This window comes from Misgurnus anguillicaudatus, unplaced genomic scaffold, assembly GCF_027580225.2.
Source record: "Misgurnus anguillicaudatus unplaced genomic scaffold, ASM2758022v2 HiC_scaffold_28, whole genome shotgun sequence".
Classification (NCBI taxonomy): Eukaryota; Metazoa; Chordata; class Actinopteri; order Cypriniformes; family Cobitidae; genus Misgurnus; species Misgurnus anguillicaudatus.
Genome location: NW_027395278.1, coordinates 2215338 through 2230499, shown reverse-complemented (window position 1 = coordinate 2230499; position 15162 = coordinate 2215338). Strand labels below are relative to the sequence as shown.

At 39.0% G+C, this 15162-nt stretch overlaps 1 protein-coding gene across 2 annotated transcripts in view; it reads left to right on the top strand.

Annotated features, from left to right (window-relative positions):
- The first annotated feature begins 10470 nt into the window (after positions 1–10470).
- The window catches only part of LOC141362539 (unconventional myosin-VI-like), an 84948-nt gene continuing 80256 nt past the window's right edge, over positions 10471–15162 (top strand). For both annotated transcript variants that reach the window (XR_012368286.1, XM_073864772.1), the window contains exon 1: positions 10471–10622. Coding sequence is in view for 1 of the 2 variants with exons in the window: in XM_073864772.1 (XP_073720873.1) it covers positions 10506–10622 (117 nt within the window). In the remaining variant the exon portion in view is untranslated. The remainder of the gene's footprint in view (positions 10623–15162) is intronic.

Genomic DNA, 15162 nt, shown 5'->3' with positions numbered 1-15162 from the left:
TTACTTTATTTTAAAAAGACACTACAAAATAAGATGCAGTGAATATTATTCTGAAAACCGTTTGAAAGGTATTTGAAATGAAGTCAGACTCTTTTTTTTTTTTGCTAAAGAAATCGCATAAATGGTTCTTAAAAAGCTTACAAAATGTTTGAAGAATCAAAAGTATAACAAATTACTTTGTTTACAGTCTATTATTCAAAGATAATGCAAAGAGTTTTTCAAAGGTTTACTATTAAAAAGTGATATTCACAAAATGTACATTTTTACAAATATTATTTGCTTACTAAATAAAATGCATTAAACTCACCAAATTAGCCTTTGGATTATTTGTAAACAAAATCCATCATTCTTTCTTTCCTCAAGAATACATCAATGAGTCATTTTCCATCACCATAGAGGCTAATGCTAAAAGTCGAGTAGTATTTCTGGTATAATTAGTTTTAATTTGTTGTAGAGCTGAAAATGTTCATTTGACTGAAGCAGTGGACACAAGAATAGTCATCGCCAAACATGTCAACATGTACAGCTGTCACATTCTCTCATCCAGATTTTTTTGCTGAAGAAAATCAAGGATTTCAACAGGATTTTTGTCTTCAAAATCCATCATGGCATACATTACAGTCAGTTCTGTTTTTAGCCGCTACAGATTAAACAGTGTTTTGTGATTCTGCGACTGCGTTAAGATGGAGAGCACTTGTATGTTTGAAACTGCTGTGGGTCAATCCAATCATATGACGCGAAAATGCTCACGTCATTGCAGGCTTGCTAGATGGCCCTGGTGACACCAACTCGAAATCTGATTGGTTAATGCAATGATTTCATTGCCATTTATCTTAAGCTGAAGGCGCCTGCACTGTTTGTTCTGAAGGCCTAACAGATTTCTTTGACCCTGGCAACACATGATGTCAGCCGCTGGCTGAAATATGATTGAATAAATATGCACTACTGGAAGCAGCGCAACCAAGAGAAAAACTATGAAATGAAGATAATAGACGATTATTGGATTCATTTAAGACACATTCATGGAAAAAATATATTAAAATATAAAAATAGTGTTTAGGCCAGTAGAGAAGACTTTGACGTCCCACCACAGGTGCTTACCATCATTAACCAAAATACCTTATTTTGTGTTCAATAGAATAAAAAACTCTTATACAGGTTAAGAACAACATGACATATTTGAGCTGTCTCAGATGAAAATAACTTGCACTGATAGATCTTTAAATATGCCAGTGTCCTTAATATGTCGCAAGATTATAGACTGTAAAAATATGGACGTATAGTGTCCATGACTTCACCCATAGGTTCTTGAAGAGCTTTTATGAAGCTTAAAGTAGGCTTCTTTCGTTGCCATCTTTGCCACGCGTCACCGCGCGTCACTCGCGGATAACCGAAAATGGGTAAAGAGGCAGCACGGGGGTGAAGCTGAGGTGGCTGGTTGCTGAATCCACACCCGTCTAGCTCGATTCTAGTGACAGCAGTAACTATGTACCGGTCACTCAAGTGGCCACGCCCTTAATTATGCAGAACTGTAAGGCTTAATACATGAGTTACAAAATAATTCACCCCCTCACAGTTGTTATAAAGGGCAAAATTAGCTATATAGACCAAAAACACTTTTTATATCAGGCTGTAAACATATTTTTTTCCACTGTGAAGTTGGGCATTTTAACATGGAGGTCTATGAGAATTGACTTCCTTTTGGAGCCAGACTCAAGCGGCCAGACAATGAATTGCAGTTTGAGTCACTTCCGTATTGGCTTCATCAGAGAAATCGGAAGGTTGCCCCTCGCTCAAGACACACACCAGTAGGGTCCTTTTGTAAGGCATGTATATAAAAGAAGCTTAAACATTTAAACAAGATGTTTAATTTCACCAATGCCTAGTCTGGTTTTAGCTAAACCCTGCTTTTTGTGACTACCGTATTCAAATCACTGCCTTTTTACACATTTTGAACTTATTTTGGGGTGACTGATCCAGCACTGTACTGAGAGTCCTAAGAACGTGCCAGATAGCTCTATGATGAGGTCTGCACCAAAACAGAAGAATATACCCATGCCCTAATTTGAACTCTGTTCATTTCTAAAAACTCAAGTGAGAGTCGAGTGATTGGCACAGATGTACATCCAAGCGCATAATGGGGTTATTTAGCATGCTTGACAATAATTGGGCCATTGTTGAAACATCAGAGAATGTGAAACATCGAACAGAGCAGAGCATGGATGGAGTAATTATCACGTCCTACCTTGCACACCAGACAGACATCTTTAATGTGAAGTCTGTATGATTTTGCTCTTGGCAGGTTCAATAAGGCCCTAGGGATTTGACGTTATTGCTTTTGTAGACTGACAGCAGGTCATGCCGTCTAAGGTACCCGGGGGATTTATGGATCTTATCGGATGTCATGCAGGGCTTAGGATTCCTCACCTCATCATAATAGACGACTTGTATTGAAGACTGTAAGAAATGTATTGTTTATTGTACGATCAGTGCCTTAGAGCACAGAAAGAGATCAGACCACCAGCTTTATTTTCTGTGCAGATGAAGATATCTGAGGGAGAAGTAGATTAAAGACAGTTATAGGATAAGCCGCACCTGAAAAGCAAGATCATTGAAAAAACACATCAGGCAGTAAAATACCTCAACAGGACTGATGTACAATGGTAGACAAGGCACAGTCATTAAACAAAGTAGATTTATTAGCCAATCTTCATTTTTTAAAGCATGATTTGGTGTTTTTAAAGAACATAAATTATATAATTTTGGTTTTAAAGGACAAGTTCGGTATTTTACACTTAAAGCCCTGTTTTCAGATTGTTTATGATGGAATAGAACGGTTTTGACTGAAATTTCCACATATGCGGCTGCCCCGAGAATTTTTGGGTGTTTGCTGTTTCACCTCCCACCTCTATAATGGGTTTATAGGTGCACTGAAACAATCCTTCCTAAAATGCATTAAACTTTCATTTACAAAGACGTAAAACTCACCGAGTGGTCAGGGGTCTGCAAAAGACGCATTCCAACAGGTTTTATCGTAGTTTTTGTCCAACTCCATTGACTTGTATTAGATGTGCTGTGAGGTACGGTATTACTCTGCGAAGGCGGATTATCGCCACCAACTGGGCTGGAGTGTCTTTTATTCAAGCTCTCAACGGAAGAATATACGGGTGTGAGGTGTTTGGGAAAATAGGTCCACAAGTTTACAACGAACGGTAAAAAACCTGTTGGAACGCATCTTTTCAGCGATTTTTGTGTGAGCATGACCACTCCGTGAGTTTCACGTCTTTGTAAACGAAAGTTTAATGCATTTTAGGAAGAATTGTTTCAATGCACCTATACAGCCATTATAGAGGTGGGAGGTGAAACAGCAAACACACGAAAATTCTCGGGGCAGCCTCATATGTCGAAATTTCAGTCAAAACTAGGGATGCACCGAATCCAGGATTCGGTTTCGGATTCGGCCGAATACTGGGCTTTTTGGCGGGGTTCGGGTTCGGCCGAATCCTAGATTTTTTTTCCACCGAACCGAACCCTAGGCTTGCGCTACGCTGGTCGACGTCACGCAGCCGTTGATTACACACATCGAGTGCTGACGTGGAGATGAGCTTTTTCTTTCGGTCAGCTGGACACACCAAAACTTTTAAACACCGCTGAAAACGCCTTGAGGACCCCAAATGCCAGCTGTTTTTCAGCCGAGCGCTTGGTAGCTGTGATGCTTCAGCTGTGAGCCGGTTGGTTGCTGTGGTAATGTCCTGCCCCTCCTCCACTGTAATTGGACGGCCGTGTGAAGACTGACATTGACGAGCGGAGCTTCTCACTCAAAGTTAAATATAGTTTTCAGCGCGGAGCTGCTTGCTTATTGGAAAAACGAGCGTGTCGCAACGCATCGCTTTCATTATGCATAGGCTTATGGTTATTGTCAAAATAGTTTTTCCAACTTGTCATCCTGGCATAATGTACAGTTAAAATTAAATAAAATGAAAAATACACTGCTGTGGACGTTTTTTACTTCATTAATGTGTTTTACTGTGTTGGAATAAGGATGCGAGTAGGATTCGGTATTCGGTTTCGGATTCGGCCGAATCTTAAACGGTGGATTCGGGATTCGGCCGAACCTTAAAAATCTGGATTCGGTGCATCCCTAGTCAAAACCGTTCTATTTCATCATAAAGAATCTGAAAACAGGGCTTTAAGTGTAAAATATCGAACTTGTCCTTTAATCTGATACAGTTATTAGTGGTATATGTCCAATAATCATCCCTGTTATATTTGCTAATACTTGGGAATTTAAAGATGCAATTTGTATTATCCTGCCGCTAGATGGCGCCAGTTTCTCCGTTTTTCAACTTACAATCTACAATGATTTTTCACATAATGTATTGACAGTACAAATCTTATTGTGAAGTTTCTTAAAATGACCATTTATATTGCTGTACAATACCTATTGATGTGCATATCGTCCGCGGGAAGACGCGCTGATTAGAATTTACACACTAATGTTGTGATCGATATAATAGCATACGTTTTTTGAAGGGTTACGAATCAAAGCAACTCACCCATTGCGTAAAACACAAGCAGGATCAGAATCTCTGTCTAGTTCAATGTTGTCGCGAAGCTCTCTTCATCCAGATAATGCAACACCAAATCCTCATTCTTTCTCTCGTTTTGTTCCAAACTCTTCTTGGGTCTTTTGGTTGGCCCATACGCTTACATGAGCTGTCTTTGCTGACACAACCAGCGGCAGACGGTAAAGTGTAATCCATAGTCCATAAACAAGCAGGCGCTAACGCATAGTTCCGCATTTGTCCACGACACTGGCTGCGTCCGAAAACTCAAGGCAGTGAGGACTTGTTGCCTCGCTGCCTCAATGAGGTAATGACTTCGGAGGCATGAAATGAAGGCAGCTCAGAGAAAGGCTTTCGGACGCACTTCAATGGCAGCGTGTTTGAAATATAAAAAGAGAGCGCCTTTGTGATAACTAATCACATATTTGAAAACTACAATACTAATTTCTCGCTAGAAATGGAATTAAAAGGTGTAAAAAGTGAAAATATGCGTTTATTTACACTAAATTTGTGCTCCAGTCGCTTCCTTGGCCGGCATTTTATTTTTTCAAACTCGACATCTGTTGTCATGTGGTTTTTATGTCAGTAAAGGCGGTAACAAAGGGTCAAATGGATATTAATGTCATTGACAGGAGACTGCACTGCCCCGTAACAATGTTTTGAATGGAAATTTTCTCACGATTTACAAGTAGTTGAAAACATTACAGATATTGATAGTAATCAGCTGAACAAAATATATAACACTGGCCTAGTGGTTTTTGGACAATTTACTGCAAATATCTTACAAATTGCACCTTTAAACAAACCTCTAATCATAAATATATTAAAGAGCACATATCATTGAAATCTGGTTTTTCCATGTTTAAGTGCTATAATTGGGTCCCCAGTGCTTCTATCAACCTAAAAAATGTGAAAAAGAACAACCTAGTAACTTAGTTTTGATAAACCATCATCTGCAAGCATGTGAAAAAATAGGTAATTGAAATTTGGCTCTCCTTGTGATGTCAGAAGGGGATAATATCACCCCTTAATCTGCACTATCCAACCACGGCACTGCCATTTAGTGCAGAGATCAGCTCACTTGCATTTTAAAGGACACACCCAAACCGGCACATTTTTGCTCACACCTACAAAGTGGCAATTTTAACATGCTTGTGAAAAAGTCCCCTTTAAAGTTTAGTCCATAACTGATCCTGATAAATTTGTACTTTTGACATGCATGAAACTTCAATGTCCATAGCACAAATCATGCAGCATGTATAGCTTGGAATGCTTTTATTCTTGTAATTGTTTGAACCTACTTATTTTTTTGTGGCAGGTTATAAAACACCCAAATAATCCCACAGACTTTAAAGAAGAAACTCAAGCCTCATCTGAAGGCCAGAATATCATAAAGACTTGAGGGTGGTTTTATTAGATACATTTCATTAAGCCACCACTTATAGCATCATATTAAAGTCCTATCGTGCAAAATACCATCTTCCTGGCAGTCGAACATCCTTCATATAGTTACAGTTTCAATTTGTACTGTACAGCATCCATTTGTAAAGTTTCAAGTAGTCAAGTAGTTTTGTCACTTAAATCATCTGCACAAGAGGTGACCTTTGTTGTAAACCTTTTTAGCGAAGACCAGGAGACTTGGATTTCCTCGAGCAGTAGTCTTTATTGCAGAAAGCGATCTTCAAATCAGAGCATAGAGCTCGGGGCGCTGCAGTCACCAAGTCTGACTTACAGTAGCCCTACATTGCATTTATACACATTTTAGGGGGCAGTCCCCTAAATGGAATACAAAGCACTCAACTTTAAACAAAGCATGTAAATTCAGTCAAGGAATCAGCCCGTTACCAGAATTGCTTCAGCCTTAATCTCATCAGCATAACAGTTTCATTCAATAGGTGCTAATCCAATCATCCTTACTGTATCGCCCATACCTTCAAATGCATAGAGATAAAGGCACAGTTTTGCCTTGAGCTTAGCAATCACCGTTAACTTGGTAACCTTCCCAATGATCAGGAAGAGCATAAAGACAAAAGGTTAATGTCTTAGCCACCTGGGCTGCCTGACTTGATTGTAGAATGTCATAATCTTTACCTCAAGATGTATAACACAATGTACATCACTTTTTCAGTTTATATGCTATTACATTGGAACCTAGATATAACATTTTATAAATTTGTAATCCTACAGTTCCCCCTTTGAGAGTTCTAATAACTCTCACAAAATACAATTTAAGACACTAAAAGTTCATTCTTGTAACTTGTTCTGTGTTGATTGTCTGTAGTGACGAACTGCATGCTGACACAGAAACAAACATGCAGCTAGAGTCCGTGAAGTTCCCACGGGTAATAGTCTTTTTTTGGTTGGAACTGTCATCTCCTTGTGATGGGCATGGGTTGTTTTTTTGAACTAAACATTTACCAACAGGTTTCCAAACCATAAAGAATTGTCTTCAGTCATCTGGTGTAATTTTGCTTGATCATGCTGAGAGATGACTTAAGTTCCCGTATTTGTTTCTCTGCGTTGTGTATTTTTTTCTTCGTGACTGTTGGCTTGGCAGTGGGTATCGTTTTCTTTAGAGGTTGTGCCTTCATACGCAGTTAAGGAGGTTAGTGTGTATGCGTTTTGGGACAGCCATCAAGGGTAACTGCACAAAGAAAGAAAGAAAACAAAAGACGAAAGAGCAGTATTTGTTGTAAAAAACAAAAACGGTTTAGTCTGAGTCTGCTATTATTGTTCCTTCTTTCCCTATTTCTTAATTCTTGTGACACCTAAAGAACAGTGAGGTAAGGAAGGACTAGTGGAATGGGGAAAGCCTATGAGGGAGTCTTCACCGCAGGGTTGGCCCCCGAAGCCTATTGCATTCGGTTCTTCCCTGGGCTCCTCACTGGTTCATGTGTCCTAGTTTGTCCCTATCAACATGGGAGCTATCAACATCTTAGATTGTAAAGGAGCTCATCCCCCTTTTAAACTGTAAAAAAACCTTAAAAACCTTTAAGAAAAATCAGTCATAGGAGACGTCATAAGACAGTATAAATTACTGACCTGTAGCTAAAGACCATTTAGGGCTGTGAGAGTAAACTATTCTGCTTAAGAGGTGGTGGTAAGTGATTATCAGATTAAATCACGATTGCAGTCCCAGCCACACTTATACATAAAAGGAAAAATAGCAACCTTTTTGTTGCATGAATCTTTACATAAGAGTATTTCATCATTGTAAATTTCAATACAGCAATAAGCTCTCACAGCCTTAATGTTTAGACTCTTAGCAAGTTGCCCCACAGATTGGGTGTAGAGGAGAGGGGCTGCTTCAGTATTGTAAGGAGGCTCTGTAAGAGCTGAGAAACACTGTTAATTTCTCCAAGTATCTTTTTACCTCTCCTACACTCTTTTAAATAATGCCCTTGCTTCCCGCAGTAGTGACATTTGATGTCCCTCCTAAGACATTTATTTTCTTGATTTCTTGTGTTAAATGTAGCTGTGGCTACTCTTACTTTTGCCTTAACATCAGCATCTCTTTCCCATGTAGCTAAACTGTCAAGGTTACTTCTGAGAGTTTTGTTAGACCAAGTTAGATCTAGGAATGGTAAGGCTTTTCTATACTCAGCTGCAAGGCCGTCTGACCAGATGCGGACAAGAGGTCCCTTGTCCTCTAGCACATTTTCAGGATCATCAACTATTCCACTGTAAGTTACAGCTTCCTGACAAAACCTTTCAGTGTATTCACTCACACTTTCTTCTTTCCTTTGTACACAGTTAGTGATTCTGGACCAGTCGATTTTGGGTCCTATGATATTCTTTAGAATCTTTAAAACACCTTCTCTTAAATCGCCTTTACTGGCATGTTGTAGTTCAGAAGTAACAGCGGACTCATAACTGTTGAATTCAGATTCAGTTAGAATTTGTGACATGAGCTGTGTGACTTCTGCTAACGACATGTCATAGAGACGCATTTTGCTGATCAATGCTCTTCTAAATTCACAAAAATTTGTGCGCCGCGCTGAGGGTAAGTTCTGAGATAATCTCTCTATATCTTTAGGTCCTAGTGCTTCTGTAACAGTTTTTACTTGGACAACAGAAGAGTTAGGAGTAACACTTTTAACTCCCTCAATTCCCTGAGATCTTCTTCTAGCGCCACATACCTTCACTGAGTTTATAGGCACATCATCTACTGATTGGATGGCTACATCTGTTTCAAAGAAAGTTTGTAAGTCAGGATAATTCATATCAGGCTGACTAACTTCTTCCATATCAGTTTTTACTGCAGCTTTGTTGCGGTTCAATTTCTTAGTCAAAGAGGTTACTCTAGCGCGGAGTTCTTTGTTTTGTTCCTCTAGTTCTGAATTACGCTGAAGCTGTTGTGTAGCTAGCGTTAAACCAAATTCTCTGTGGCAGCAGATAATGCCTTTCACATTGTTCTTGCGAATACATGCTCCTAGTACCCTTTTACACTCATCTACAGACCAAGTCTTGTCTGGATGGATTTCATACTTCTGAGTTAGCTCTTGTCTAACTTTCTTAGTGACTATAAGGTCCATTTGCACTCCTAACAGTGATTTGAATTCGCTATCTGACCACAAAGGAGTCGCAAGACCACCTTCTTCAGTTGTGGGAGTCAGTCTAGGATGCCTTTTAACCATTTTCCTCTATGCTGATTCAGATAATCACTGTTGTTAACCTTCCTTACAAAGTAGATGATAGCCTCAATTCTTCTCTGGCAAAGCAGAGGATTATCTACTTTCTCATATGGATGTGTTCTTATACATCCGGGATAAACAGGTTAAACCAAACTTCTCTGACTAAACAGAGAATAACACAAAATTTAGCATGTGGTACTAATCGTCCCTGCCTAAACAGAGGATAACCAAACTTCTTCTCTGACTGAACAGAGGATAACTAAACTTCTCTGGCTGAACAGAGGATAACTAAACTTCTTCTCTGGCTGAACAGAGGATAACCAAACAAATATTAGCACGTTATGCTAATCTTCCCTGCCTAAACAGAGGGTAAACCAACATTTGTTAACAGAAACCTGCAGCTGTTTGTTAACACTTAACCACATGTACTGGTCTGTAGAGGTTCTTTTGATAGAGTGACACTCACCAAATCAAAGTTGAGCTGAAATAATCAGTCTGGAGCGATGTTTGTAGATGTTTTTGGTGAAATGAGAAGCTCTATCCGGGTCACGGCACCATCTGTTGTAAACCTTTTTAGCGAAGACCAGGAGACTTGGATTTCCTCGAGCAGTAGTCTTTATTGCAGAAAGCGATCTTCAAATCAGAGCATAGAGCTCGGGCGCTGCAGTCACCAAGTCTGACTTACAGTAGCCCTACATTGCATTTATACACATTTTAGGGGGCAGTCCCCTAAATGGAATACAAAGCACTCAACTTTAAACAAAGCATGTAAATTCAGTCAAGGAATCAGCCCGTTACCAGAATTGCTTCAGCCTTAATCTCATCAGCATAACAGTTTCATTCAATAGGTGCTAATCCAATCATCCTTACTGTATCGCCCATACCTTCAAATGCATAGAGATAAAGGCACAGTTTTGCCTTGAGCTTAGCAATCACCGTTAACTTGGTAACCTTCCCAATGATCAGGAAGAGCATAAAGACAAAAGGTTAATGTCTTAGCCACCTGGGCTGCCTGACTTGATTGTAGAATGTCATAATCTTTACCTCAAGATGTATAACACAATGTACATCACTTTTTCAGTTTATATGCTATTACATTGGAACCTAGATATAACATTTTATAAATTTGTAATCCTACACCTTGTTTCAAGTAATCTACAAAAGCATTTTGTTTACAGTCACTTGGGGTGTGTCAAACAAAATCACTTTTCTGTTGAACAAGCTTTGCATACTGCCAGCCATTATCCAGTATTTACTCTTAACCCTGTGTGTGTCCTCCAGAGCTGCTGTGTAGTTGTGGGGTGCAATGGATGATGAGAAGCCTGTGTGGGCGCCCCACCCAACAGATGGGTTCCAGTTGGGCATGATAGAGGACATTGGTGCCGACGCACTCACCATAGATCCTCTCAATCAACGAGGAAAGGTAAGGCATCAGCTTTCCTGCCCTTGAAATGTATCCCACGAACACTTAACCAGGGACCAAACAGGTGGCTGCAGTGTTTGAAAGTAGCATCACTACAAATAGCAAAGCTATTAGTTTAATTTAACAGGGTCACTATTATTAAATAATGTAGCTTTTACAGTAATAGGTTGTGTTGGTACAGTGGTACATGCACTTACAATACACTGTCAGAAAAAATGGTCCCTATAGCTGTCACTGGGGCAGTATCCTTTAAAAAGGTCCTAATATGTAACATTTAGGCACATATATGTATACATTTGGCAACAATATGTACCTTTGATGTATTAACATGCACTCTTTGATACCAGTATGTAGCTCTGTGGTACTATTATGAACTTTATAGGTACAGTGTTGTACTTTTAAAAGAGTTTGCCCAGAGTCAGCTAGGGACATATTATTTTAAAGCGTAGTCAAGTGTTGTGTCCTGTTTTGTCTGCTGCGTTTTTAGAATCAAGACTAGCGATAGGCTGATTCATGAGTCAATCACTCTTTAAAGGTGCAGTGTGTAATTTTTAGAAGGATCTCTTGACAGAAATGCAAAATAATTTACAAAACTATATTATCAGGGGTCTATAAAGACCTTTCATAACGAACTGTTATGCGTTTATTAACTTAGAACCAGACCTTTTTATCTACATACACCGAGGGTCCCCTTACATGGAGGTCGCCATTTTGTGCCGCCATTTTAGAAGCCCTTAATGGACATATTTTTACTAAGTTGTCTCCGACGATGACATGTTTGTCTGGTGGCAGCTACCATAGCTTTTCTATGTGTTTTAAAAGCGAGGGGTGAGTAGTGGCTTAAGCCGTTGGTTGCAATTTGCAGCCTCGCCACTAGATGCAGCTAGAATTTACACACTGCACCTTTAAATTGCTTGATCAAAGGTTTTTGGTCTTATTTTCATTGTATAGCATTTGGATTATTTTAGTTTATTATGGGCATGTTCTTGTTTGCTGATTTTCTTGCAAGATCTGGCAACACAAGTAGGTTAAAGGAATAGTCTACTCATTTTCAATATTAAAATATGTTATTACCTTAACTAAGAACTGTTGATACATCCCTCTATCATCTGTGTGCGTGCACGTAAGCGCTGGAGCGTGCTGCGACGCTTCGATAGCATTTAGCTTAGCCCCATTCATTCAATGGTACCATTTAGAGATAAAGTTAGAAGTGACCAAACACATCAACGTTTTTCCTATTTAAGACGAGTAGTTATACGAGCAAGTTTGGTGGTACAAAATAAAACATAGCGCTTTTCTAAGCGGATTTAAAAGAGGAACTATATTTTATGGCGTAATAGCACTTTTGGGAGTACTTCGACTCGCCTGAAAAGTCCGCTCCCCTTCTCACTCTCATAATGGGAGAGGGAGGGTGTTACTGCGCCGAGTCGAAGTACTCCCAAAAGTGCTATTACGCCATAAAATATAGTTCCTCTTTTAAATCCGCTTAGAAAAGCGCTACGTTTTATTTTGTACCACCAAACTTGCTCGTATAACTACTCGTCTTAAATAGGAAAAGCGTTGATGTGTTTGGTCACTTTTAACTTTATCTCTAAATGGTACTATTGAATGAATGGGGCTAAGCTAAATGCTATCGAAGCGTCACAGCGCGCTCCAGCGCTTACGTGCACGCACACAGATGATAGAGGGATGTATCAACAATTCTTAGTTAAGGTAATAACATATTTTAATATTGAAAATGAGTAGACTATTCCTTTAAGCTAGTGGTTCACCCATTTAAAATAGGGTGACCATACGTCCCATTCTTCCCGGACGGGTCCTGGCCAGGATTTCGGGTTCGTCTTCCGGAAGTCGTATTTGTCGACCGCATACGTCATAGAGGATTATTATTATTATTACAGAAAAGCAACCATTACATTTAAAGGTAAGAATGAAACTATGATTGTATGTCTTATGTTTTTAACTGAATGGCGAATGCGGTCAACAAATACGACTTCCGGAAGATACAACGAAATCCTGGCCAGGACGCGTCCGGGAACAATGGCACGTATGGTCACCCTAATTTAAAATCTTATTCCATCTCAGATGAAACATATGCCTTTATAAAAGTATGCCATCAACTTCATATTCTTACATGGACTCAACATGTTAAAGCTCCAAAAAGCACTTACATCCACCCTAAAAGTAATCCAAACGACTCCAGTGGGAGCTTGTTAGGGGAAATGAAATCAAAACAAACATTAGCACTAAAATCAAATATGGCAGCAGATTGATAACCTGTGATCTAATTGGTTCTATGTGACTAGTTGTCATGTGATAGTTTGTCATAAGAAACTCAAGAACCAGTGAGATTTGAAGTTATGTTTAATTTAAGCTCTAATCATTTTGGTTTCGTCAAATTAAGTTGAATATGTTTTTAGTACTAAGGTTAGCATTCCAGTTATTTTGAATATTTTCTGTAATTTCTAATTGGTAGCTATTAGTAAATCATTTAGGTAGATTTTGTGCCATGATAATGTTCATGCAAGGCGAATGACATTAGTTGCTAAGCACCTGTGATGTGATCATCATTTCTAGGTTGTTTGTACTGATGATGCTGACATTATTCTCACACAGTGCACTTGATTGACTTCCTGATGTGTTAAAAAGGCCTCCAGGTATCTGAGCGATATGTAAAATGCGAGAACATGTGTCTGTAGAATAGTGCCGTGTTGTATGAGGGTGTCACTTGCAGGGGCTTTGAATAAGTAATGTGTGCTACCTGCTGCAGGTGTCCTGATCATGTTACACACAGAGCAGCTTCATTAGAGAAAACAGCCACCTGTGTCTCGACTGCTTACACACACCCTTAGAGACAATGGCTCTGTGTGGTGAAATTTCTCAAATGTTCTGAGAAAATTCATTCCCACAAGAAAAAAAAAGATTAAATATACATCTGTCATTATCCACTATTTACTATTAAAGGGACATTCCACTTTTTTGTGGAAAATATGCTAATTTTCCGGCTCCCCTAGAGTTAAACATTTGATTTTTACCGTTTTGGAATCCATTCAGCTGATCTCTGGGTCTGGCGGTACCACTTTTAGCATAGCTTCTTAGCACAATCCATTGAATTTGATTAGACCATTAGCATCACGCTAAAAAATAACCAAAGAGTTTCGATATTATTCCTAATTAAAACGTGACTCTTCTGTAGTTACATCGTGTACTAAGATTGACGAAAAATTCAAAGTTGCGATTTTCTAGGCTGATATGGCTAGTAACTATACTCCCCTTATGCCGTAACATGGCCTAGAAAATTGCAACCTTTAATTTTCCGTCAGTCTTACACGATGTAACTACAGAAGAGTCAAGTTTTAAATAAGAAAAATATCGAAACTCTTCGGTTATTTTTGAGCGCGATGCTAATGGTCTAATCAGATTCAATGGATTATGCTAAGCTATGCTAAAAGTGGTACCGCCAGCCCCGTAGATCAGCTGAATGGATTCCAAAACGATAAAAATCAAATGTTCAACTCTAGGGGAGCTGGAAAATAAGCATATTTTTTAAAAAGCGGAGTGCCACTTTAAAATCCAGGTTTATATCACCAATGCTATGTTTTCCATTACTGAGTGATACAATTTCAATATCGAATCGAAAATAAGAGTGGGAAGAGTTGTAAATACAGTAGTAACAGTAAGAGTATAGTTTTTTACATGTACACGAATGTATGCGCACAATCGAGTTTATTTGACTCGTAAGTGTACACAGACGTTTGACACATGCGCGTTGCGACAAAATGCAACGCAATTCATTCTACATTCTTCTGTATACACATGTGCGACCTATGCGGACATGTACAGGCCCACATACTATTTTGATGACGAAATATGTGTAACACGAAACTATACTTCTAGCTTTATACCTAGATATGTTAGTGAGATTGTGTAGCATTAATTAATTAATATTCATTATACAAAACCTTTTTGCTCAATGCTGTGATTAACCAATCCGAATGAAATATCCTTGATCTCCATGTAATATTTTAATATAAGTTATTCATGTTTTAGGCCAGTAATGGCATTGAGGTTCACAATACAACTTTCTTGCATGTTCCTTATGTTAATGACGTGTATAAAAGTGTAGGAAGAGAATAATGGAAAGCAGAAATGTCAGAAGATAAATGGGGTTTCTGTGAAAGGTCAGCCTGTCTTTTCTCTCTGTGAATAGCATGCGCTTGTGATGGGCAGTTATGGGTGTCTCATAATGTGTCATGTAATAGATTCCATAGCTTATGTTCTCACCTTTCACATCAACATGACTTTACGGTTTCCTCCGGGCAATTACGTTCGCTATTAGACACAATCCATCATGGTTGACCTACAGTAGCGCCGCTCCTCCTTGTCATTTGCGCTGTTGTAATGCATGAAGACCTTGAGTGTTTATGGCTTTTACATCTCGCTGAAGGTAACTAGACAGCGTTTGAAATGATAGCGCGGACAACTGCCATCTACTTGTGTTTTAGCTCGTTAATCTTTCTAACCATCTATGGTGGTAAAC